General features: G+C 37.3%; 1 protein-coding gene across 1 annotated transcript; it reads right to left on the bottom strand.

Annotated features, from left to right (window-relative positions):
- On the bottom strand, nt 1-27,255 carry LOC122049442 (sulfite oxidase-like). Its single transcript, XM_042610827.1, has 12 exons — nt 27,181-27,255; nt 17,364-17,476; nt 17,218-17,280; nt 17,055-17,091; nt 16,806-16,887; nt 5,936-6,054; nt 5,679-5,774; nt 3,645-3,755; nt 3,470-3,571; nt 2,417-2,464; nt 2,123-2,338; nt 1-161 (listed from the first exon to the last, which is right to left on the bottom strand). Exons 1-12 carry the CDS (start codon nt 27,253-27,255, stop codon nt 33-35), a joined length of 1,191 nt encoding a protein of 396 aa, XP_042466761.1. The 3' UTR covers nt 1-32.

Raw genomic sequence — 27,255 nt, 5'->3', positions numbered from 1 at the left:
GATGAAGGGTGTCATGTTATACTCGTTCATCTTCACAGATTGGATATCACCACTTGTGAGGCTCGCCGCACTTGGACCTTGTGCCATGAGGTGTTCAAAATACCTCTTAGATTCCACACGACCTCTACATTTTCTGGTTGTACATTTGAAGCAGTGTCGACCTGAAAATTGAGAAGTGAGAGATAAAAGAGAACAAATTAGCCATGTAAGTAGCAAGCATCAATAGATATAAGACAAAGCATGTAGAATGGTATTAGTTCCTATTAACTCATAATGTTCCATGCATCCTAGGTTGAAGACCTCGATTAGCTTTTTGATATTGAGTAGATTTTAGTGACACCATAGCAAAATTCCTCTCCAAAGTCCCCGTCTTGAATGATCAAAAGTAATTTGATTATTACTTCCCTGCTTGGGATTTCATTCAGAAATAGGAAGCAAAGTTGTTGCTCCTATATGGCATTATGAGATTTCTGAGAGGACTGCATTTATGCCATAGTTCATGGATATTTTAATGATGAATCTGGAAATTAATAAAGTCAGTGCCCAAAAACCTATTAAAATAATGTATCCTTGCAACCTTACTAACTAGTACTCAGCAGCAAGGAGAATAGGATTCACACTGTGCATTGCATTTTGTGGCACCTCTGTTTTTGTTGCGGCAGTAAAAGCTAAAAGAGCAGCCATGAAGCTTTTGTCAATGCGGGGTCTTAGGAGTCGGATCACATTAGGTCTATTGTGCATAGCCTCACCTTGCATTTTGTAAGAAACTAATTCCGCAACTCGAACCAGTGACTACATGACAACGACTTTACCATTGGGTCAAGCTCTCTTCAGTAGCAAAAGTCAAAGAAAAATGGAAAATACAAAAAATAAATAAATAAATCCAGCCTTAATTCATCAACTAATTCAAACTTGGGCCTCGATAATGACTATAAAATTACCTAAGGGAACTCTGCTTATAGAAAAGATCTTGAGGACAACAATGAAAGTCTTCTCAAATTTCTTTTTTTAGTAATTCACTACATAAAGATAACGGACTAGAAGAGCTTCACTAGTTATCAGCAATGCAAATAACATAAATCACTTTTAATTAAACAGGGCCAATAAAATAAATCAGTCCAGGATCTAAACTATAATTGTATTTTATACAATATAAAGCACAATTTATTTTACTTTTACTATTTCTGGTTAACCTACTTTATTTTACATGTCTTTGGGTCTCTAAAAGAAGCTTTCTATCCATTCTAGCAATAATACAAAGTTTTCTATTTCATATTTTCTTTTTGTAAGGCAGCAATCTCATGAGATCGCTGACCAAGGGAAGATTAACTTATCATATTGTCAAAAGGGCTTCTCCGCCATACTAACACTGTCTTTTACATAATCCAAGTTAATAGATTGGTCCAACTCCAACACCATCAAGTGCAAAAGATTCAGTTGTAACCTGAACTTTTGGAATATATAAGGTTCCACTGTGAAGTCAGTATATATTCTCTTGATACACCTAGGCATCATAGCAGTGCCTTTATAAAAAGGGAAAACAACACTAAATTCCAATGATGTCAATAAGAGTCTACCACAGTCCGTATATATTTTCAAGATAGAATAAAGCATGATAGCAGTGTTGATAAAATGGGAAACGGGAACTTCCAATGATGTTGTAACATCAATTTTAGCATGAACAATTTACTAGCTAGATCAGTGATCAGTACCTTTCTTAAGAATACATGACATCAATTTTAGTAAGAACTTTACTAGCTAGTCAGTCATTAAATACCTTTCCTACGTGTACATGACATCAATTTTAGTATGATAAGTTTATTAGCTAGATATTACGTTTCTTTAGTATACATTCTGTGGATTGGATTATGCAAACATGATAAATAACTTTTCTACTCATTCATCTGGCTGGCAGGGCATCTACTAGATTCTCAGAATTAGAAACCATTCAAACTAACATTCAGAATTGTGAGATTAAGTATGGGTGGTAATCAAACCATCAGGTGAACATTTATGATAAATGCTAGAACAGTAAATAAAAGATAAGGTAACAAGAAAAGGGCATTTGTATGGATAATAGTTGCACTTCATAAGGATAATTGTAGCAATAGATAGTGCATACCGCCTTAGCAATAATCACAGTATTTTCTGGAACATCAACAACAGCCTTAAATAGAACCCATGCCCACTTATCAGTGTTCAAATCATCAGATTGGTGTGGTATATTGCCTCTCTGATATCTCTGAGCTTCAAACCATGTCTTACCCCAATCAACAGATATATCTACTCTCTCGATTCCCCGACCACCACCAGTTACAGCATATCCAGCGACCGTAACCTATAGAACAATATGCAAAATACTATAACTGTTGACTTGAATTTAGAATGCAAAGTTCCAAAACAATAGTATACACACTTTTCCTGGTTTAACAACATCCACATCCTCTAAAGAGCATATTGCACTCTGTCAAAACCAAAGATTGATGAAAGCAGAAATTAGTTTTTCTGAAAAATACCAAGACAACCTGCAAAATATTGAGAAGAAAATTGCATTTCATGTTCAGTAAGATCGGAACTTTTCAAGCACCAGTTAGGTTCCATTTGATTTATTAGCATGTTGTGATCCTATCTTGAATTGTTTAACTATTAGAAAACCATAGAACAAAATGGCCTCGCTGAAAAATAGGAGAGATTGAATCAAAACACTATTGTCATTCACCCAAAGTAGTAGAGATGAGGGTGGAGGATGATTTGCTATGATTGAAAGTCCTTTAGAAATAAAGAGTTAATGCCTGCACTTAGATTTAGGAAAACCTAACGATTTTGAAGTGTATCAGCCATTTGGACGCTGGCATCATAAAGCCTTCAGATCTGATCCTAAATCATTGAAATAATATTAAAATAATGGAAAGAAACTTAGAGAGCATTTAGTTTCATTTTCATTTTTTGAAAAACACATGTTTTTCCTTTTCTTATAAAATGACTTTTAGACATTCTCTATTTTTTCATAAAATGATATCTCTTTTTCTATAAAACAAATGTAGAAATTACCAACCAAACAATGTTTTCCTTTTTCTCAAAAAATGAAATGAAAAATACCCAAATCAAACGCGGCCTTAGATTTTGTCCAAGAATTTTGTTTTTGCTTACAAGTTACATAGTCATACGAACTATATTAAAAATTGATCATAAAAAATAAGAAATCAACTGAGGTAAAAAAGTTACTAGCAGACATTTGCTGAGAATTGTCTCTGCATGTTAAGGACATTTAGGATTTGAATCATTAAATAGAAACTATGGACTTAAAATATTAGTGCCAAATACCATTTTCAACTTTTCTTGCTTTCCATTGGTCATCTAGAATAAAGGATACTATTTAAATGATGCAGACGTGTGATCGTTTGTAAGAGGCATGCAACTGGGTAGGATAATGAACTTTTGACCACCATCATAGAGGAATTCAAAGTACCTGCACTGGAAAGTCCATTTGTGCCTTCCTAGTAAACCAATTAATATTGTCCCAATTAACTGAAGGTGGAAACATCTTGTAATCCTTTTGCATAAAAAATCCCTGTTTAAAGAATCCACACTAAGATAACTACCACATTATACTAAATAAAAAACTTCAATGAACCATAAAAAACCTGGCATTCTTCTTCAATTATGTTGATTTTGTCCAACCATTTTACAGAACGTGCACCAATCACACCAGGAACAATCACCCGCAATGGATATCCATGATCACGATTAAGGGTCTATAGAACAGTTAGAAAAATCTTCTCATGTGACAATCAATGATAACAGAAAAATGTATAAGCAACAAAATGGCTACCAAATAAATCAATAGTACTTGGAGATAGAGAAATGTTAAGTCATCTGACATGGAACTATGCAAACTTGCAACAATAAGAAATACAGAAGTGAAGGGAAAATGTTCAATTTCCAAAATGCAATGTTTCGCCCTCTACCAGACACTCCCTCACTATCCCTCAAAGTTGAATTAAATAATTTAGAAGAAGAATATCTGTAGGAACAAAAAGTACTTTTACCCATGGTATAAAATGTAGAGTGGTGCCCGTCAATATGGGTAGAATTTATCATTCTGCCGACGACTAGCATCAGCACTGATTTGTGGAGGCAGCTGCAAGTCGTGTTTTTTTTTTCAATTCCATTTTTTATATTTTTACACAACTAATTCTAATTCCTTTCCCTATTGCCTTCCCTGTCTTAATTTTTTTACCTCCTTCATCGTTAATTTTTTCCCTCCATCCATCCACAAGTCTAGACAAAGAGAGAAAAAGACCTCTTAACCTCTTTAATGATGGTTAGTTTTTTCCCTCCTTCATCCATCCACTAGATAAACAAAAGGAAAAAAATCTTAAAAGATGGTTAATTTTTTTCCCTTCTTCTATTTAGAAAAAAACCTTTAAGATGGAGAAAATACATTATTAGGAAAAATAAAATACAATAAAATAAAATAATTTCTAACCTTATAAAATATACTACCATGAATTAAATAATCAATCTATATATATAAATTTAGTTTAATTTTAAACTAATTAAAATAAAGCTAAATTAAATCCAATTTAGTTTAAAATGACTTGATCCTACCATGTCTACTTAGTGGACTTCAGCTAATCTAATTAATTTTTACTTAATAAACATCAAACATTTTATGAGATAATATCAAAACTTGAACTCAACATTAAACATCTCAAATATGAATCAATAGGAAGATCTAATAGCACTGGTCAACTATAGCTTCCCGATTTACCTCCTCACATATGGTCGTGAGGCCGACCGTGTGGGGCCGCTGGGGTGGCGGATTCCACCTTCTTTTTTTTTTGCTACCAATAGGAAGATCTAATAACAATTAAATATTAATAAAAATATTTCTTAAATAATATATTTATATTTAAACAGGTTTGTCTCATACTGTATCGGGTGATAAATGTATCATTTCAATAAATTACCAAAACTTCAATGTTACTCGGCACAAGCAATGTCTCCTTCCCCCTTCAACCTCCAATTCACCACATGTACCACACATCGGAACATCAAAACAATGTTGTTTCAATCAATGACTGAAACTCCGACATGGCTCAAGATTTTAAACCTTGTCTAAGACTATAATTTATTTATTTTTTACTTTCTTACCAGTATTAGATATGTGGAAACTAATTTGACAAAACTATATATTATTTGTTATAATTATGAGGAAAATTAGAACAATTTTAGATTCAAAGACAAATAGCATCTACTCCCAATGTAAGATGAACTACATTTGATTGCAATGTAAGGTAAACCAATGGTATCTCAATTGCTTGAGAAATTGTAGTTTCTTTCATATTCTTTTGAAAAAACCATTTTTGTACAACTGAAGGATTACATTAGTTATCATGCACGTATTCAAGTGGGCGAAAGCTTGTATGAGAGAAAAAACTAACAAGCATATATAAGAAAAGTATTAAAATATCTACTAGAACAACATATCAAAATTTTGTCTGAAAGCCAAGCATTATAAGTAAAACAGAACACTGTTGAGTAGAGGAATTGACTCAGAGAATGAGCAAAACATCATGGAAGAGAGAAGGTAAAAGTGACACCAATGAATTTAAACTCTAAAGGAAGACAACATTAGCATATACTTTAATCAATATTGGCTGGTTAGTGGTTACCTCTCCATTCATTTCATATGCAAGTAAAACATCAGCTTCAGGATTTGTGGCCTGCCTTAAGGGTATTGATGCCTTGTAGGGCCCACCATTTTCCTCCTAGGTGAAGTACCAACAGAAAGTAAGATGATAAATAGGAACCATGTCAGCCAAGAGATAATCACTAATCAGACTAAGGAAAAGATTACCATGAGAACTATTCTATTACTGCCTTAGCTGAGATTAAAAAAATAAATAAATAACAAAACAAAACCACTCACCTTGCACTTATCAACGCTGATGAATTCGATGTGCTTCCCACCTAGTGGGGAGGATGGAGTATTTTTGGATATTCCAACAAGCTCAAGAACATCTGCTAACTTTGCTCCTCCCCATATTGCTGCAAAGGTCAATCATAAGTAGTAAGTTTTCCACTAACATGCATAGGCTGGGTTAAGTCCTAGTTCATTTAGAAAAGGTCAATGAGTCAATCACAAAGTTTAATACATATTATGCAGGAAGCAGTATAGTCAGAAACTACTACATTTTTGGCCTCTTAGTTCCCCCAAGAAACTTGCATAAATATTTTCATCATTTAGTCAACAATGTTGGTGCAATCCCAAGTGGTCAGGTTCGGCCTCAAGTTTTGATGTTGGCAAAGAGTTTAAGTTAGGCATTGTGATTTTGTATAATATGTCTGTTTAAGGCATGTAGGACTCAGTCGACACACACATGGAAATTGCCAAGTGAACACACATGGAGAAGGTCTTGCTTACTCAATAGCTCGAGGTCCATGGAGTTAGAAGAAAAATGGTATGGGATATCCTAGGGACCCTAGGACAAGCAACATAAGAGTGAAACAATGTCTGGGATGCGGATTACGAAAGCAAAGCGTAAAGGATGGTAGGATGAGCGAGCCAAGGACTTGGTCGTATTCAAAGGGCGAGAAGCTTGATGGAAGATGGCTTTGTGGGCAAGACACTTGTATGGTGAGTTGAGAATTGAGAGCATATTACTCAAGAGAGAGTAGTTCTCAATTTAGGTGAAACTTGTGTTGGTAATATATTTAAAGCAATATAAACAACAGTATTATATTGACACAAAAATAGCATGCAATAGACAGATAAATAAAGTAGTCGGGTTTAGAATATAGTTATCCGGTTGAAGCGTCGGCACGCTGACTGTCCTTAGAGAATTTATTGCTGCCTCACGGTGCAAAGGCTCCCCAACAAAATTCCCCCAAGATCCGACAACCGCTCGTCTTGTCCGTAGGTGCACTCCAAAACGGACGCAACACTCGGACCCAACCTCAGATCGCCGAAAGATCAAGCCTCAGGACACAACAAAGGCGCAGAAAGACTCGAACTCGAAAAGAAAAACAGAGGAGGTGCTGTGCAGAATGTATTGCACAGAGAAGGGAGAAGAAGGAAGATTGAGTGAGTAATAGAGGCACTGCTTGTCCCCTTTTATTCACTCTGAGGAGGTACGAAGCACTGCTTCGCTAGCGAGGAAACGCGTCCGCGTCTCCTCACGCGCCGTGTCGCGTCCGTGTCTCCTCTCACGCGGTGTTGCGTCCGTTCCTTACGCGGAACAAAAACCAAACTCTAGTTTGGTTCGAACCAACCGAACCGGAAACCAAACTGGTTTGGTTCAGACTGAACCAAACTAGCAAAAACAGACCGGGCCGCCCGTGAGCGCAAGGCTCACGGGCTGGGGATTTGCACCCCCCCCCTGCGCGCGTTAATCGCGTACGTGACGCCCGGTTTATGGATTTCCGGCTCGAACCCCCCAAATCCACTCGATTTGGGCTTGGCCCGCGCATGCGTGTAGGTCCCCTTATCATTGCTAAGCAAGGATGGAAGGGCTTCCTATATAAGCCCTTACAAGCTTCTCCACTTAGCAATGTGGGACTAAAAACACTACCAACAAATGCTTTGAATTTAATACAAAATTCAACAATCCCCCACAAATTCAAATCATTTCGGTTTAAAAGATAAAATATGTCCTGAGGCTAGGTTGCAATGAGCTTTTAGTGAAAATACCTTCCAGTTTGAATTTTCACCTGAGTACACCAATCTTATTCACATAGGTTTGAAGTGAACTAGGTCTTGAACTTAAACCTTCTTTTTTATATGTGAAGTCAATTGGTAACAACTCATCACGGGCAACGGTTGAATCCTTCTGGGTTGGTGCATTACGGCCATGCCACCGAATCTTGTTTCATAAGTGCTAAGGGGAGTTGCCTAGACCCCCCACACTGCGGCCACACAGTTACACTTACATAGGTGAGTTCTCCAAGGATGTACTGCAAGCATCCTGTCATTAAGACCTTGAACTCATTAAGAGCTCCTAAGCTCATCCTTACTAGCAGTCAAGCATCTATCCAGGGAAGAGACTATGAGATTACATCTCAATCAATTTGATGCTTACGTTTCACCCTTATAGTTTGTTTGTACCACATTGAACCTACTTTTTGGGATCTCCAATCAGATAGGTTGGGTTGCCGCTATAGATGAAACCAGGACAGGCCTCAGTCCCATTCCCTTACTGGATCTCTTGATTTTCTCAGAATCAAGTCCTTTAGTGAGTGGGTCAGCAATATTGTCTTTTGAACTTACAAAGTCCAATGACACCACTCCAAGAGACACTAGCTCACGAATAGACTATAATCTTATTCGTACATGTCTCTTCTATTTCTGGTTATACTTGGAGCTTCTAATCTGAGCTATTGTTGTTTGATTATCACAGTGTACTGAAATAGAAGGTATTGGCTTCATCATCAAGGGAATTTCAGAAAGAAGACCCTTAAGCCAATCAGCTTCAGTTACTGTGGTATCCAAAGCACACAATTCTGCCTCATATGTAGACCGGGTTATAATCGTCTGTTTAATAGACCTCCAAGCAACTGCACCGCCTCCAAGTGTAAAGACATAACCAGTAACGCCTTTTCACTCAGCAGTGTTAGCTATCCAACTAGCATCACTATATCCCTCCAGGACTGCAGGGAATCTCCCGTACCACAAGCCCAAGGATATAGTGCCTTTCAGATATCTAAGTACTCTGTCTAATGCATCCCAATGCGTTCTGTCCGGACAACTGGTAAACCTGCTCAATTTCGATATAGCAAAAGAAATATCAGGTCTAGAACAATTTGCTAAATACATTAGACTACCTATTATTTGTGAGTATCTTAATTGAGACACTGTCACACCACTCTTATTCTTGTGAAGAGTTTTTGAAGGATCATAGGGTGTGACTACAGATTTAACTTGGCTATAGCCATATTTCTCTAATACTCTCTCAACATAGAGTGACTGAGAAATTGCTATTCCATCAGTTGATCGAGTCAACTTCAGCCCTAAAATCATATCAGCACAACCCATATCCTTCATATCAAACTTACCACTTAAGAGGGTCTTAGTCTCATTTATAATAGAAAGGTTAGTTCCAAACAGTAGAATATCATCTACATATAAGCATAGGATAATACAATTATCACCTTTCATTTTAGCATATACACATTTATCAGAGTCATTTACTTCAAAGCCAAATGATAGCATAGCTCTATCAAATTTTTCGTGCCACTGCTTTGGGGCTTGCTTCAAACCATAAAGAGATTTGACTAACCTACAAACTTTGTTCTCATTTCCAGAAACTACATATCCCTCAGGTTGATCCATATATATCTCTTCTTCAAGATCTCCATTAAGGAATGTCGTTTTAACATCCATTTGATGGATCTCAAGATGATATATGGACGCCAATGCTATTAATACTCGGATTGTAGTAATTCTTGTAACAGGAGAATAAGTGTCAAAATAGTCAATCCCTTCTTTCTGTTTGAATCCCTTAGCAACTAGGCGGGCTTTGAATTTATCTACTGACCCATCAGGTTTTAGTTTTCTTTTAAACACCCATTTACATCCTATAGTGTTACACCCAGGAGGTAAATCTACTAACTCCCAAGTAGCATTAGAGATAATAGAGTCCATTTCACTTTTAATGGCCTCTTTCCAGTACTTAGCTTCAGGAGAAGCCATAGCATCTCTATATGTCACAGGGCCACCTTCTATATTATAGGTGATAAAGTCCTGGCCTAAATTCGTAGACACACGTTGCCTCTTGCTCCTTCTCGGTTCTGTACACTCACTAGATTCATCTAGTCTAGAGTGACTTGAGGAAGGTGTACCCACTACGGATAATGGGACCTCTACAGAAGAAGGCTCTTTTCTAGTAGGAATACTAGATTGAGGTGTTCTCGTCTTCATAGGAAATATATCCTCAAAAAATGTAGCATCGCGAAGTTCTACAATAGTATTTGCATCTATTCCAGGAATTTCTGATTTAATAATCAGGAACCTATATGCAATACTATTTTGAGCATAACCCAAGAAGATACCATCTACGGTCTTTGGACCAAGTTTTTTCCTTCTGTGTTCAGGTACTAGTACCTTTGCAAGGCACCCCCATACTTTAAGGTATTTCAAACTTGTCCTTCGGCCTTTCCAAAGCTCATATGGGGTTTTATCCCTTGACTTCATTGGGACTCTATTTAGCACATGGCATGCAGTGTATAGAGCCTCCCCCCACATAAAGTTGGGTAACCCAGCCTAACATGGAATTAATCATATCTTCAAGGGTTCGATTTTTTCGTTCTGCTATACCGTTGGATTGAGGACTATATGGAGCAGTTACCTCATGGATTATACCTGTATCTTGACAAAATTTTTGAAACAGGTTCGAGGTAAATTCTCCACCCCTATCAGACCTTAACCTCTTAATAGTTTTATCGGTTTGATTCTCAGCTTCAGATTTAAAAATCATAAATTTATCTAAAGCTTCATCCTTGGTTTTTAGCAAATAAACATAACAATAACGAGAGTGGTCATCAATGAAGGTAATGAAATACCTTTTATGGTCTCTCGTTATTACACCGTTAAACTCACAACAGTCAGTATGAATCAATTCTAAAATATCAATTTCTATCAACTGATTTGAAGGGTTTACGGGGTTGTTTATATTGCACACAAATTTCACATTTTTTCTTATCATTTATAGCATGCTTAGGGATCATGTCAAGATTCATCATCCTTTTTACGGTATTAAAATTGACATGTCCTAATCTGTCATGCCACAGATCATAAGACTCAATGTTATATGAACAACCAATATCAGAAGTTTTATTTAAAGTAGCATTTTCTACATTGAGTTTAAATAAACCTTCATTAAGGTAACCTTTTCCAATAAAGGTTCCTAAATGTAATATTACAACTTTATTACATTTAAAGTTCAACTCATAACCAGCACGGACTAACTTTGATCCGCTAATCAAATTCCGACGGACCGCTGGAACATGATGCACCTCATGCAGTGACAGGACTTTTCCAGAGGTGAACCTCAGGTCAACTTGTCCTATCCCAAACACCTTGGCTGCAGAATGGTTCCCCATGGTCACGGAAGTGCCTTCAATTACCTGATAAATAAGGAAGGCAGATCGATCAGCACAACAGTGTACATTAGCACCTGTATCAACTAACCATTCATTGGGTTGATAGATCAAGTTTAGTTCGGGTTTGAAAGTAACAAACCTATCGTTGGTGTCGTCACTAGCAGTCACGACATTTACTTGTGCCTTGGTGTTGGACGTATTGCTTTGGTTCTTGTCCTTTCGCTTAGGGCAGAATTTGGCATAATGTCCAACCTGTCCACATGCCCAGCAAGGCTTAGGTTTAGTTCCAGTTTTCTTTTGAACCTTTGGGTTGGGTTTCATCTTGTTCTTCATTTTCTGATTTTTGAATTTCTTCTTGTCAGATGAGACTACTACATTTGCCTTTGGAATAAAATCCATAGGCATTCTTGTATCATCATTTTTATGTTGCTTCCGATGTTCTTCTTCGATATTTAAGGCAATCATCAAATCTTCTAGAGAGATTTTACCTCTCCGATGTTTAAGAGTCATGTCAAAATCTTCCCAACTCGGAGGCAATTTTTCGATGATAGACAAGACCTGAAATTTTTCAGGTAATGGCATATCTCCTTCAGCAAGACCATGAATTTGAACTTGGAATTCATGTGTCTGCTCAACCACAGATTTGCCTTCAACCATTTTGAAGTTCAGGAATTTTGCCACAGTATACTTTTCTAAACTAGAATCTTCAGAGTTATATTTTTTATCCAAAGATTTCCACGGCTCTTTAGCTGAAGAGGTTGAGCAGTATACATCAAATAGTGCGTCTGAGAGGGCAGACAGGATTCTCCCATGGCAGAGATAATCCCTTTGCTTAAACCTCTCTAAGGCAGCACTACGGGCAGGTTCCTCTTCAGTAGGTGAAGGAGGGTCTGTTTCTATAACGGAGAATAGCCCTAGGGTAGTAAGCCAAAATTTCATCCGTTGTTGCCAACGTCTGAAGTTTTGCCCGTAAAATTTCTCGGGTCTAGCACTAGCCTCATCAGATCCTATTACCCTATCATTCATCATGTCTATAGATGCAGGCAAATAAGTTCTCTAAGAATGTTGGTAATATATTTAAAGCAATATAAACAGCAGTATTATATTGACACAAAAATAGCATGCAATAGACAGATAAATAAAGTAGTCGGGTTTAGAATATAGTTATCCTGTTGAAGCGTCGGCACGCCGACTGTCCTTAGAGAATTTATTGCCGCCTCACGGTGCAAAGGCTCCCCAACAAAATTCCCCCAAGATCCGACAACCGCTCGTCTTGTCCGTAGGTGCACTCCAAAACGGACGCGACACTCGGACCCAACCTCAGATCGCCGAAAGACCAAGCCTCAGGACACAACAAAGGCGCAGAAAGACTCGAACTCGAAAAGAAAAACAGAGGAGGTGCTGTGCAGAATGTATCGCACAGAGAAGGGAGAAGAAGGAAGATTGAGTGAGTAATAGAGGCACTGCTTGTCCCCTTTTATTCACTCTGAGGAGGTACGAAGCACTGCTTCGCTAGCGAGGAAACGCGTCCGCGTCTCCTCACGCGCCGTGTCTCCTCTCACGCGGTGTTGCGTCCGTTCCTTACGCGGAACAAAAACCAAACTCTGGTTTGGTTCGAACCAACCGAACCGGAAACTGGTTTGGTTCAGACTGAACCAAACTAGCAAAAACAGACCGGGCCGCTCGTGAGCGCAAGGCTCACGGGCTGGGGATTTGCACCCCCCCTGCGCGCGTGACGCCCGGTTTATGGATTTCCGGCTCGAACCCCCCAAATCCACTCGATTTGGGCTTGGCCCGCGCATGCGTGTAGGTCCCCTTATCATTGCTAAGCAAGGATGGAAGGGCTTCCTATATAAGCCCTTCCAAGCTTCTCCACTTAGCAATGTGAGACTAAAAACACTACCAACAAATGCTTTGAATTTAATACAAAATTCAACAACTTGATCGATGATCATAGCTAGGTAACTAAGTCAACTGAGAATCCCAAAACCCTAAAGCTTGTTCGGTGTTTGTGATTTTACTCGAATCATCTGATGTGAAATTCAGTCAACTAATGGTTGAGTCAGCTAGGCAATTGACTAAAGCTGAGGAGTTGACAAACATAATGTTTTTGTTCGAAAGTCAGACGACTAAACATGGAATAGTGGACTGATGCTACAACAGACAACTTCAACAAAGTCGTTAATGGAAGGACTAACAGTACAATCAGATAATGATAACAATAACGAGTAAATCAATCGACTGATGGTACAAACCAACCGACTGATGGTGCAAACTGGTGGCTGACTGATCGATGCCATGCATAACAGCTTCAACATTTGAATTCAACGAAGTGGCTATAAAAAGGATTCAAAGGGCTGCTAACACAGTTCACAACTATTCAAGTATATTTTGTGATAGATTGCAAAGCCTCTATTTTATAATCCTCTTTTGTAGAGTTTCTTCACCTCCAATGCTACCTCGAATGAGACAACGTGGAGTAAGAGCCTTCGAGGCTGCCAAACCACGTAAATGTGGTATGTGCTTACATGTGTTTATAGTTTTACTTTGTTGTTCATTGTTTGGTGATGTTGATAAAGTACTAGTAATATTCACACCCCCCCTCTACTATCTTGTTACCAACAGTCATGGATTACGGGACAATGTTTTAGATAAAGCTCTATTTTATAGCAATAACAGATATCCTTCTCAATTATTAATGATGTGATCATCGATCATGCATTCCCTTTTACAATTCAAATTTTAGTTATTAGCACAATATGCGAGAGTTACCAAAAAAACCTAAATTAAAATGGGTTAATTGGGTTGGAATGGGCCACATTCTATGAAAACTCAAATGTAAAATCTGATAAGATATTCAAGAAAACACCAATTCATGTTTAGTCATGTCAGTTTCTGATCAAATTTTTTAAAAAAATTGTTCTGATGTTTGCAAAATGGTGATCAAGCCTACTATGCTATATGGATTGAATGTTGGGGTATAAAAAGAATACATGAGTAGAAGATGAGAGTTACAGAAATGCAGATATTAAGGTGGATGTGCAAATATACGAGAATGGACAAATAAGAAATAAAAACATTAGCTAGAAAGTTTGAGGGAAAACACATTTAAGATGGTATAGGTATACGCATAGACAACCAATAAATGTCGTAGTTAGATGATGTGAAACCACGACAAAATATGCACACTAATCAAGGAAATGCGGATAGGCAAATATGCACACTAATCAAATTTTTAAAAAAAATTGTTCTGATGTTTGCAAAATGGTGATCAAGCCTACTATCCTATGCGAATTGAATGTTGGGATATAAAAAGAACACATGAGTAGAAGATGAGAGTCACATAAATGTGGATATTAAGGTGGATGTGCAAATATACGAGAATGGACAAATAAGAAATGAAAATATTAGCTAGAAAGTTTGAGGGAAAACACATTTAAGATGGTATAGGCATGTGCATAGGCAACCAATAAATGCCGCAGTTAGACGATGTGAAACCACGACAAAATATGCACACTAATCAAGGAAAAGAATGACCAAAGGAGACTTAATTAACAATGATAAAACACGATAAAATTCACAATTTAAATAGATGAGAATATAGTAGGGAAAAATCCAATGGAATAGGAGGATCCATATAGTCAACCCCACTTAGTGGGGTAAAGACTTGGTTGTTATTGTCGTCGTCAAACAGCTTCTCCATTTTTACCATTAATTACATATTTTACTTGTCTCGTAGTTGTTGAGGATACCTCGAGCCCATACGTTTGGAGGGTGTTCCATGACCTCTCTCACATGACCAAATGTAAGCATGTGTGCTTACATTAAGGAAGTGTCTCCCTCACAAGTCACTAATCATGTTGGCATGGATGACACCTTGTCTCACTTAAAACATCATATTAGAGCATTCATGTACCTCTGAGCCTGATATGAAGTGCGGTGTGTTGAGCTTTTAGTCTATAAAGTGTTCCACCACCTCAGAATCCCATATTGGCATGCAAACATCATACAAGTGCTTATATTAAAAGGGAACCCCTGGGCTTCCCAAAGTAGCAAGTCATTTAAGGGTTCATTGGACTTCATGCCACTTCTACAATAGTTGATACTGGGTCGAGCTTTTAAATCAGTTCAACACGACCAGAAATCACCAAATAGAGAAAAACGTGAAATTCAATCAGTATCTTCTTCAGGTAACATTGGTTATACAAGTGCTGCAAGCTGGAATGCAGTAGAACTGAAAGAAAAAAAAAAATACTAGAAAAGCACTTTAAGATGAATTTTGGGTGTTGCAAGGGAAAGCCATTCTTCAAACAAACCACAAAAAAAATTAAATGCAACAAGCCAACTGACGATAACAGCAAGAAATATGTTGAATGGTTACTATCTTACCATGTCAATCAATATCCATGTTACGACATGATTTCAATTTATTTGTTCTACTTTTGCCTGAGTTCATTGTTCGAGAAAGTGATCCAAGCCTCCACATAAATGCAAACAAGATGTGTTCCATATCGGTGGTGATTGTGTCTTTACTGAATATGTGATCAATTAGAGAATCAAGATTATGCAGACTACATTGGCTCAAAAAGGACTAACCAAATTACAAGGCTCAAGCTAACTTTTTATTTACAAGAAGAGGCCTACATATTAGACAAGAAAATTACATCTGTTTAACTACAGTACAAAAAAATCTAAAGTATTTCCAAAAAGGAAAGAAATGGGCTGCAAAAGATTTTACAACTGTAGTAGAATGATAAGATGATTGTTTAAAAGATGCCACTTGGATTGAGGGTGAGGTGAGATTTAATTGAAAAACCTCCATAGCCAATAAGCTTCCTCAACCAAGGATCTCATAATGTTACATGTACCTCAACTTTAAAAGTAAACAACGAAGCAAATTAAATAAACTGAAGAGAGTGAGAGGTAAGATGAATTCAACAGGACAACAATGGCATTTCTTCTTTCAAGTCATTTTCCTTAATGTTAAATCAAATTTTGATGTTTTTTGGTAGCAAGACACTGCATGTTTACTTTATGGTAAAAGATACGATTATTATTTGTATTTCACAATGAAGTATGATGTAGATGTAAACTATATCTTATGGATAGTTTGAGTTGATTGTTTCAGTTTTACATTACATTTTCTTGGTTAAAAAAATTATAAAATTTTATAATAAAGAAACATATAAATCACATGTGCTTCAATACATATAAGGTATTGTATAGCGGCCCAATCATATGAAGCCTATATAGACTTTTTTATAACCTTTTTTTACCTCAAAACATCTATAAAAGAAATTTTGAAATGATTAAGTTAATAAATACAATTGCAATGGAATGGCTGACATGAACTAGTGGATGTTAACAATCTTGTTTAGAACTTAGGAATAATTAAATATCATTCTACTCTTGTAAGCATACATAATTTTAGATGCTTTTATGTGGTTGCCAAGCAGCCTCTTGACTGAGAAGGAATCTGCTAAGATTTTCAAGGAAATGCTAGCAATATCTCGAAAATGTCAAGATAAACCCAATGTCATCTATACACGGCAAGAAGAATATCATTACAAAAAAAACTTAAATTAATAGTCCTTGTGCAAAGGCAAGCAGTTGTCTTTGTCTTCTTCACAGTATAGTTTTTCTTTCCCTTAAGGATGACGGAAAAGTACAACAAAGAATTCATTGAAGTGTGTGATACTTACCATTCCCTATGGCAGCAACATCCCAACCAACACCTTTTACTGTACGAGTTTTGCTCATTTCTGTCCTTCTATTGCCTGCACACTGCACAGGTTTTGCTTTTCATCAGTTAAAACACAAAGGTTTTCCAATTAACTAAGATGCAAAACTCATACAGTAAGGTGCATATAGGAAATGGTAAGAAATGAACTAAGATGCATACACAAAGAGTGTGATTTCAATGAAATCAAGTTACATGGTTAGCACTTTACCTGTAAAGTTGCAACAACATTATACTTAGGAAGCTTCCTGTAAAGTGTAAATCCATCCAACAATATCAGTTATTGGTTTTAACCATCAATATGAGCAGCATTTGGATGTGCGCTTGCATGAGCACACACACATACATATTTATATATTCTCTTGGTCAAATACCTGATTTCTGACATAGATATCTCCAAAGGATTCTTCACCAAACCACCTATAGAAACACAATACCTATTGCCCATAAAAAATATATATTATTTAATATAGGAAATAAAGTTCATCTTATATAGAAAAAATATCCGACAAAAGATGACCTTTTGATGTCATCGACAATTGGAATTGGTCCATGGTTTCTCTTATAGAAGAAATTGATAGGAGTAATGTATGACAATAGAGCCGAGCGATGAGGCTCAGCATTAAATGGCTCCTACACCATAAACAAACAAAAAAAATGTCTCGCGGATTTTTGGAGATGAGACAAGTATACAGGACTCTTTTTCAATTATGGAAAAAGAATGAAAATAAATTGAAGAAAGAACTGATACTTACCTTGAAGGGCCTTGTATATGAAATAACAGGAATAAGAATCTTCTTGACAGTAACGTTACACTAGTATCTCAAAGTTAACCATAATTATGCAGCTAACAAACAGAAGCACCTGAGGGTAGGATCACATGAATGCTTAATGTTATAAATGTAGTAACAATATGCTATCTCTCCATGCCTTAGAGAAGTTCAGCAATCCATCACATATCCAAAGAATCACTTTGTTCTATGCATTTACCACATCAATAATTCTCAAACATTGAACAATTGTAGCAAAAGAAAAACAGTTAAAAAAAATATGCTATGTCCAAGACAGAGTTGTGCGCTACTCTTTGTAAAGAGGAAGCATGTGTTCGTAGAAATCTAAAATAAAAAACAAGAACTTACATGCAAAATATGTAACTGATTTTTTTTCCTCCCCTTGAGACAATGCAGTATTTGATTCTACACCTCATCCACTCTCCATCTCCAATTAATAGTATATGCAAATACTAAACCTTATCAGACTTAAACCATAATAAAGAAATGTTGGATATTTATCCACAATCTGCCAGAGGGACAGTACTTACTTATCTGTCAAGATGGCTTGATCTGACAAACTCAAGCTGTCGGCCTGGCTGAGTAGGCCTATCGCCAATGTCATCTGGAGCTACCCAAGTTTGTGTCGGAGAGAGAACTTGTTGAGACGCCGAGTATCCAAGTTGTTGAGTCAACGAGTGCTACGACTGCTAAATCAAGAAAGATAATGTCGAAGGCTCGAGACGGAAGCCGAACAAACTCGAACCCTGAGTCTAAGTTGCATGAGGAGCGTCACCTAAGGAACAAAGACGCCAAGTCCTGCAGCAAGACAGTCTCCTTAAAACATATTTGTCCCCTCCAGTGGTGCTAAGAGGTCACGCTTGGACGTTTGTTTCCCAAGATAAAACGGCAAGACCATGACACAGCCTAACACAGGTTGACGTTGAACTGAGTGTATACCTGAACGCTATCACGAATATCTACCGAACAAAAAATTACTCGACAAAAATATGAGGAAGAACTGAAGGGATTCTCACGATGAAAGACTCTCTTTCTTCTCGCTCTCTGTTCATGCTTGCTTGCTCTGTGCTTCTCTTCTGCTCTCTTCATGTTGAGATCAAGGCCTTCTTATAAAGAAGTGCTCAACCGCATGAGCAACCACCATTCAAAGCAGGTGGCACTTTCTAAGCATGTCAAGTGGCCTTCATGCACATCAAGTGCACATGGCGTTCATGTAAAGCAACAGCAAGGTTTTCTTTGCATGCAATGTGACACGCATGAAAAGCAACAACATTGTATGCAAGTGACACGTGACTTTAAAAATTCAAGCAAGGTATGAGAATTACGGGCTGATGTACGTGGGCTCATGTGCCCCAAACGAGGTCCACTTCGTGCAATAGTATTCACACAAGATCCCTTGAGTTGGTGTAATTCAGGCCTTGGATTCACACCTCCTTTGCACAATTGATCAATCATAATGTCTTTTAACCAATGTGGGACTAATAATCCATAAGTCGTGTTTCCATTCACATTTTTTCAATAATCCCCCACATGAATGGAAACAAGGTATGTGATAGTCTTCGACAGTTAAGTCGTGTATAGGATAGGTAGGTGTTACCCTTTGAACCTTCCCTTGTGAAAATATGTTTGCTCATTGGTTAATATCTTTGAACTGTTCTATCATTTGTGTAAGCATGAACAGATCTCACCGAGGACTCTCCCTTGTTGGAATGTATACTGAAAGCCTAAGCTTTTGTAAACATTTATTTTGAATAAAGAATCACATTTGGTCAAATTGTCTACATTTAGTTGTAGTTGTTCAATTAATTTATATTGTAGATAACATAGTATGTGGTGCCACATACAGAAGAGGATGTTATCAGTACCTTATAAATTATAAACAGTAGCTCACGACCAAAATGGAAAGGAACAAGCCATTGGAAGGTCGTAGTGTAATTAGGTATAAGTTTATCTTGACTATATAATTACACTAGTACACTTAGAGTGTATTGAGTAGAACCATTAGAGGTCGTTTCTTTTATACTGACTTTATAAAGGAACAAAGACCTCAGTTATTATGGAAGTGTGTACTCTTAATCCTAATATAATAACAAGCACATATATTTGATATTTATTTCTTTAATTTATCAATGGGTGAGATTTAGTTCGATAAATCAATAAGCTCGATAAGTTGGGAAATGATATTACTTATAGTGTGTGTTGTTGATTATAGAAGGAAACTGTGTCCTAGTAATCTAGGTTGATAATGTCCCCAAGATGAGCTCATAAAGATTGTCATGTTAAACCCTGCAGGTGGACTTAGTCCGACATGACGATAAGGTTGAGTGGTACTATTCTTGGATTAAGATATTAATTAAATGAGTTGTAGTAACTCACTTAATTAGTGGACATTAGACATCTTAAACACAGGGAGACTAACACACTCATAATAAGAAGGAGCCCAAAAATGTAATTTGGGATTGGTGTGGTAATTCAATAATAGTTCTCTAGTGGAATGAATTATTATTGATAAAATTAAGTTGTGTGTTCGGGGCGAACACGGGATGCTTAATTTTATCGGGAGACCAAAACCAATTCCTCCTCTCGGTCCCTATCGTAGCCTCTTATTTATAGAGTACTATACCCACCTATACCCACCTTCATACCCATGATAAGGGGGTCGGCCAAGCTAGCTTGTGGTTCAAGTTAGGGCCGGCCAAGCCTTGGTTCATGGGTGGCCGGCCCTAGCTTGAACCCAAGCTTAGGTGGCCGACCCCCATTAAATTTAAAAGAATTTTAATTTTAGATTTTTCTTATGTGGAAGATATAATTTATTGAAGAGAATAAAAATTAAAATATCTCTTTTACAAAAGATTAAGAAAAGAGATTAGATCTCTTTCTTTATTTGTAGATAGGAAAGATATTTTACTTTTTCACTTTGAAAATTATTCACATGTTGAAAAATTAAAATTATAGAAATTTCTTTTTATCAACCATGAAGGGATTTTAAAAGGAAATTTTATTTTTTAAAAATTTCTGAAGGCAAATAAGGAATTTTTAATTGTTGATTAAAATTGACTTGTTTGCTCTCCATGAGGTGGCCGGTCACATACAATTAATTAGGAAATTTTATTTAATTTTTCTTAATTAATTGTTGTCAAGGAAAGTTAAGGAAATTTTATTGAAATTAAATTTCCTTATTTACCAAAACTAAGGAATATAAAAGAGGGGGTTGGGGTGCCTTCATGAGACACAACTTCTATTATTCTCTCCCTCTTTTCCTTGGTGTTGTGGCCGGCCATCCTCTCTTTCTCTCTTCCTCTTTGTGGTGGCCGAAACCCTTCTTTGTTTGGAGCTCTTGTGGTGGCCGGATACTACTTGGAGAAGAAGAAGAAGAAGGAGAGAAAGCTTGCATCCCTTGGAGCTTGATTGGTGTTTTTTCTTCATCCTTGGTGAAGCTTTTGATTTGGCCGAACCTAGCAAGGAGGAGAAGAAGGTGCTTTGGTGGTTTCTCATCTTGGAAGATCGTTGCCCACACAACGTCCGAGGTTAGAAGAGGAATACGATAGAAGATCAAGAGGTTTTTCTAAAAGGTATAACTAGTATTTTTCCTTTCCGCATCATACTAGTTATTTTTGGAAATAATACCAAATACAAGAGGCATGCGATTCTAGTATTTCAAATTTATTTTCGATGTTGTGTTCTTTGTTATTTTTTCTTTTCCTTGTGATTTGATTGTTCCTTTCGGTTAACCTAAAGTTATTTTAGGAAATTAAATATTAGCTTTCCTTAAAAGGTTTTGTCTAGTCGGTGGTGGTTGCTCCCATATCCAAGAAGGCTATGTGCCTCGCCATGTCAGTACTGGGAACCAATTATGGAAATTAATATTTAATGGAATTAATAACTTAGGTGATTTGGATCGAACGTGTTAAGTTCCGCAGGAGATCCAAGTCAAAACCTAAAAGAACAAATAGATTAAACTTTGGATCAAACGTGTTAAGTTCCGCAGGCGATCCAAGTTTAATTTAAAAGAACACATGGTAGCTAGGAAAAGGTTCAGACCTTTGTACAAAATTTTTGTACAGTGGAACCATTAGGTTTTCCGAGTAGCAACCAACATCCCTAATATAGCTCAGGTCTCATGAGTGCATTTGTTCTTGGTCATAAACATGCTTGGTTCTGTGAGAAGCGCTATGATTTGTGCTTCCAATTCTCTTCGAAGTGGTCCCACTTCTTTCTCACATAGATGATCTCTCGAGAGTATTTTCCATTACTCCATTGCGATCTTTAAAAGCAAGAATGCTTACCATCTTCTCATTGATTCATCGAGTCGTTCCCCCACAGTGATTGTCTTTCAGTGCAGTTAGGTTTTCCTTTTGAACATAATTCTTGGGATCTCCAATCAGCATAGGTTGGGGTTCCTTTGCACCTACAGTCGGCATCGGAACTTACATCAAGCTCATTCCTCGTGATAAGCTAGCAACTAACTCTATGTTTAACCCTTTGGTTAGAGGATCTGTTAGGTTATCCTTTGACTGTACATAGTAAATAATGATAACTCACATTGGGAGTAGCTGCCTAATGATATTGTATCTACGACGTATATGTCGAGACTTACCATGGCTTTGTGCTCGGCCAATTGTCAATTAACTATCGCAATGTATGCAAATTGTTTGTATAGATTTCGGTCATCCAGGAGCATCTTCTAAGAATTGTCATAACCATTTAGTCTCTTTAATATATTTGTCAAGAGTTATAAACTTATACGCCATTATAGATCTAGTTATTATAGTTTGCTTAGAAGTTTTCTATGAAATGGCTGCACTTCCCAAAGTGAAGGCATTTTCACTTGTGGACTTAGAGTCTTTTATATCCGATATCCAATTTGCATCGTTGTATCCTTCGATCATAACAGAATATCTTATGTAGTGCAATCCAGAATCACGAGTATACCGCAAGTACCTTAGTACTTAACAGTGCTCAACACTGGGATTACTTGTGTATTTACTCAGCTTGCTTAACGTAGGCTAAGTCTGGTCATGTAGAACTCATTAAATACATTAAACTTCCAATTTTACCCTAATACTCTATCTAAGAGATACTCTCATCTTAGTTTTTGATAGATGTTGACTTATATCCATCAGAGACCATGCCAACGCAGTATTACTCTTATTGAATTTCTCAAGAATCTTGTCCACATATGGAACTGACTTAAAACAAGTTCTTCTGTTGTTCTAAGAATTTGAATCCCTAGAATCACATCATATAGGCTCATATTTTTCATATCAAATCTTGAGTTCAATATACCTTTAATGGATTTGATTATCTTATCATTATTCTCAATAATAAGGATGTCATCTACATATAGACATAACATGACATAGTCATTTCCTGAGTTTTCATGTAGACGTATTTATCACATTCATTAATTTGAAATCCACTTTCCTTCATGGCAGTGTTAAACTTTTCATATCATTGCTTCAGAGTTTATTTCAAGTCGTATAAAGACTTGACTAATCTACAAACCTTGTTTTTTACCCTGGCACAGAACCCTTCAAGTTGCTCTATGTAGATTTCCTCTTCTAAATCTCCATTTAGAAAAATGGTCTTTACATGTATTTGATGTATTTCTAAATTTCATAGAGTGGCGATAGCCAACAATACTATGATGGAAGTTATTCTTGATACAAGAGAATACGTATCAAAGTAATTAAAATCTTCTTGTTGTCGATAACCTTTAATTATCAATCTAGCCTTGTACTTATCAATCGTGCCATCTGATTTCCTTTTTTTCTTGAAAATCGACTTGCAACAGAGGAAGAACCACTATGTAATTTTGTATGATAGAGTCAATTTCAGATGCAATTATCTCTTGAGGTCTCTCGGAACATCTTACTACTTCTAAATAACTTTGGGGATCACTTTCTAATATGAAAGTGATAAAATTCGTTCCGAAGGATTTTTCCACCCGAGCACTTTTGCTTCGTCAGAGCTCAACCTCAACGGGTTCATCAGCTTCTTATTTTCTTTGTGTTTCATATGTCTATTTTGAGGAGCTAGCTTCCTCTTGAGTTTTATATAGAAACATATGTTCGAAGAACAAGCCATTTCTCGATTTAATAATCGAGTTTTTATGTATCTCCGATATTTGAGATTCAAACACAAGGAATCTACAAGTACTACTATTATGTGCATATCCAAGAAATATGCAATCAATAGTCTTTGGTCATATTTTAATTCTCTTTTGATCAGGAACCAATACCTTGGCAAGACACCCCCATATTCACAAGTGTTTGTAGGATGGTTGTCTTCCAATTCACAACTCATAAGGGTTCTTTTCTATTTTCTTTCGGAATACCTTATTTAAAAGGTAATTATACATGAGCACAACTTCCCCCACATTTGCTCTAGCAGTCCAGAACTCAATAGAAGAGTATTCATCATCTCTTTTAAAGTACGATTCTTCCATTTAGTAACACCATTTTGCTTAAAAGAATAGGGAGTCGTTGTTTCATGTCTAATATCATATTTAGCACACAACTCAATGAACGGTGATACATATTCACCGCCTCGATCACTTCAAGTCATCTTAATTTTCCTATTAAGTTGGCTTTCAACCTCACTGTTATAGAGAATAAATTTCTCTATAGTTTCATCCTTACTTTGGAGAAGATATACATAACCATATTTTGTGCAATCACCTACAAAAGTGGTGAAGTACTTATTCCCACCATGTGTCAATGTACCTTTAAGATCGCACATGTCAGATGTGTGTAAATTAGGCCGAGCGATTCAGTACTTCTTTCAACATATTGAAAGATGACCTTGTCAATTTTGCTTCAACACAAGTCTTACACTTATGTTCCAAGTCAAAGGAAAATGTAGGTACACTTTGTATGTTATTTATTCTACATAAGACGGCGTAATTAATATGTCCTAATCTACCATGCACAAAACTGGAAGACTCAAGCATATACACAAAAGAGCTTTCGACTTTATTTAGTTTAGACTGAATGGTCATTACATTGAGCTTAAACAACCCATCATTTACATAGCCTCTTCCTATAAACATTCTATATTTGGACAATACAACCTTGTCTGACTCAAACGCAATCTAGAACTCATGCTTGTAGAGAAGCGATCCGGAGACTAGATTCTTTCAAATCTTTAGAACATACAACACCTTGTTCAGAGTCAGCTCTTTGTCAGAGGTCATCTTCAGCACTTCTTTCCCTTGACCCTTAATGTCCAAGGTTACTGAATTGCCCATGAACAGCTTATCCCCATCTTTGATTTCTTCAAAGTTGTGGAGCAGTTCCTTGTTACAGCACCGGTATCGATCCACCATTGTCGTGGGTTAGACCTCTCAGGTTCACTTCAGAGACCATGGTACAGAGGTCCATGTTTGGTTCCTCATTCAGGTTGGTCTCCTGTTTCTTTTTTGATTTTTTATACTCCGAAGTTTTGTGACCAACTTGATTACAGTTGTAGTATTTTCCAGAGAATTTTTTCTTGAAACTGTCTCCTCTGGATTTCATCTTAGAAGATTTGGGATTTTTCTATTTCGAACTGTGACCGTGCTCGATCACGTTGGCTTTTACAGTAGCATAAGAGAATAGTTTCTTCTCTAAACTCTTGTTGTCTTCCTCAATTTAAATTCTTACAATGAGTTCTTCGATATTCATCTCCTTCTGCTTATGCTTAAGGTAATTGAAGTCATTCCAACTAGAAGGCAACTTCTCCATGATCGCTACCACCTGAAAGGTTTCACTCAACATCACGCCTTCTGAGTGAATCTCTTGCAAGATCACCTAAAGCTCTTGTACTTGGCTGATCACTGACTTGGAGTCAATCATCTTATAGTCTAGGAAGCGACCAACAATAAATTTTTTGGCCCCAACATCCTTCGATTTGTATTTCTTGTCTAAGGACTCCTACGACTCCTTTGTCGTTTTCTTCTCACAGTACACAATGTATAGTGAGCAGCAAGACTGTTGAAAATGTAGTTTTGACATATGAACTCAAACTCAGTCCATTTTTCGACTGTAGTGATGGTTTTCACATCATTTACACCCTCAGCAAACTTGGGAGATTCCTTAGTCAAGATCCGTGCCAGGTTCAGCGTGGTGAGGTAGAAGAATATCTTCTGTTGCCACTGTTTAAAGTTTAACCCAGTGAACTTCTCTAGCTTTTCCTCGTGATTGATTGGAACATTTCCAATCGGAGCGGAGGAGGTCAACACATGTTGAATCTGTTGCATCTCAACATCTTCTGTCATCATCTCAATTGAACGAATCTGTTTTGAAATTGTTGGATTTTTATCCACAATCTGCCGGAGGGACAATACTTCCTTATCTATCAAGATGACTTGAGCTGGTAATCTCAAGTTGTTGGTCCCCAATGTCGTCTGGAGCTACCCAAGTCTGTGTCGGAGAGGGAATTTATCAAGACATCGAGTCGCCAAGTTGTCGAGTCGGCGAGTGCACCAAGTGTTGAATCAAAGAAGTTGACGCCGAAGGCTTGAGACGGACGTCGGACAAACTCGGACACTGAGTGAGGAGCGTCACCCAAGGAACAAAGACGCTGAGTCTTGCAGCGAGATAGTCTCCTTAAAATAAATTCGTCCCCTCCAGTGGTGCTAAGAGGTCACGCTTGGGCATCTGATTTCCAGGATAAAATGGCAAGACCATAACACAACCTAGTACAGGTTGACGTGACGAATTGAGCATATACATGAATGCTATCACAGATATGTACCGAACAAAAATTGCTCGGCAGAAAGATGGGGAAGAACTGAGGGGATTCTCACGATGGAAGACTCTCTTTCTTCTCCCTCTCTGTTCATGCTTGCTTGCTCTGTGCTTCTCTTCTGCTCTCTTCATGTTGAGATCAAGGCCTTCTTATTAAGAAGTGCTCAACCGCATGAGCAACCACCATTCAAGGCGGGTGGCACTTTCTGAGCATGTCAAGTGGCCTTCATGCACATCAAGTGCACATGGCGTTCATGCAAAGCAATAGCAAGGTTTGCTTTGCATGCAATGTGATACGCATGAAAAGCGACAACATTGTATGCAAGCAACACGTGACTTTAAAAATTCAAGCGAGGTATGAGAATTATGGGCTGATGTACGTGGGCTCATTCTGCCCCAAACACGGTCCACTTCATTCAATAGTGTTCACATAAGGATTCATAAGAATCCTTGGGTTTGTTTAATTCAGACACTGGATTCACATCTCCTTTGCACAAGTGATCAGTCGTAATGTCTTTCAACCAATGTGAACCTAATAATTCATAAGTGTTTCCATTCACATTTTTCCAACAAGAAGAAAGTTCTTTTGGAGGAACTTCCATATACAACAGTGACAATTAGCTATTTAACCTCTAACAGAGCAACGAAACCTTCCATTAGCAGACCTCGTAAACAATGAAATGAACCTAGACTGTTCACTGGATAATGCAACCCGCTGTTTTCGAACATATTCCTATTCGTTCATCTCCAATCCCTTCATTCTACAAAAACTAATTAAAAAAAAGGAACAAGCTCAAAAAGGAGAGAGCAGTGATACCTTAGAATTGATCGTGAGGGAAGGATGGCGAGGGGGCTCGTTGGAGTAATCGGAGGGAGCTGTGAGACCAGGCAT

Source organism: Zingiber officinale, chromosome 2B, assembly GCF_018446385.1.
Source record: "Zingiber officinale cultivar Zhangliang chromosome 2B, Zo_v1.1, whole genome shotgun sequence".
Lineage (NCBI taxonomy): Eukaryota > Viridiplantae > Streptophyta > Magnoliopsida > Zingiberales > Zingiberaceae > Zingiber > Zingiber officinale.
This window is presented reverse-complemented; position numbering and strand designations above follow the sequence as displayed.

Excerpts from the sequence above, each read along its gene's own strand:
- LOC122049442 (XM_042610827.1), bottom strand. The coding sequence starts at position 27,255 with ATGCCTGGTCTCACAGCTCCCTCCGATTACTCCAACGAGCCCCCTCGC. Across the intron at positions 3,756-5,678 it reads CATATGAAATGAATGGAGAG|ACCCTTAATCGTGATCATGG; the intron begins GTAACCACTAAC and ends ACTGTTCTATAG. Across the intron at positions 2,465-3,469 it reads AAATGGACTTTCCAGTGCAG|AGTGCAATATGCTCTTTAGA; the intron begins GTACTTTGAATT and ends TGGTTTTGACAG.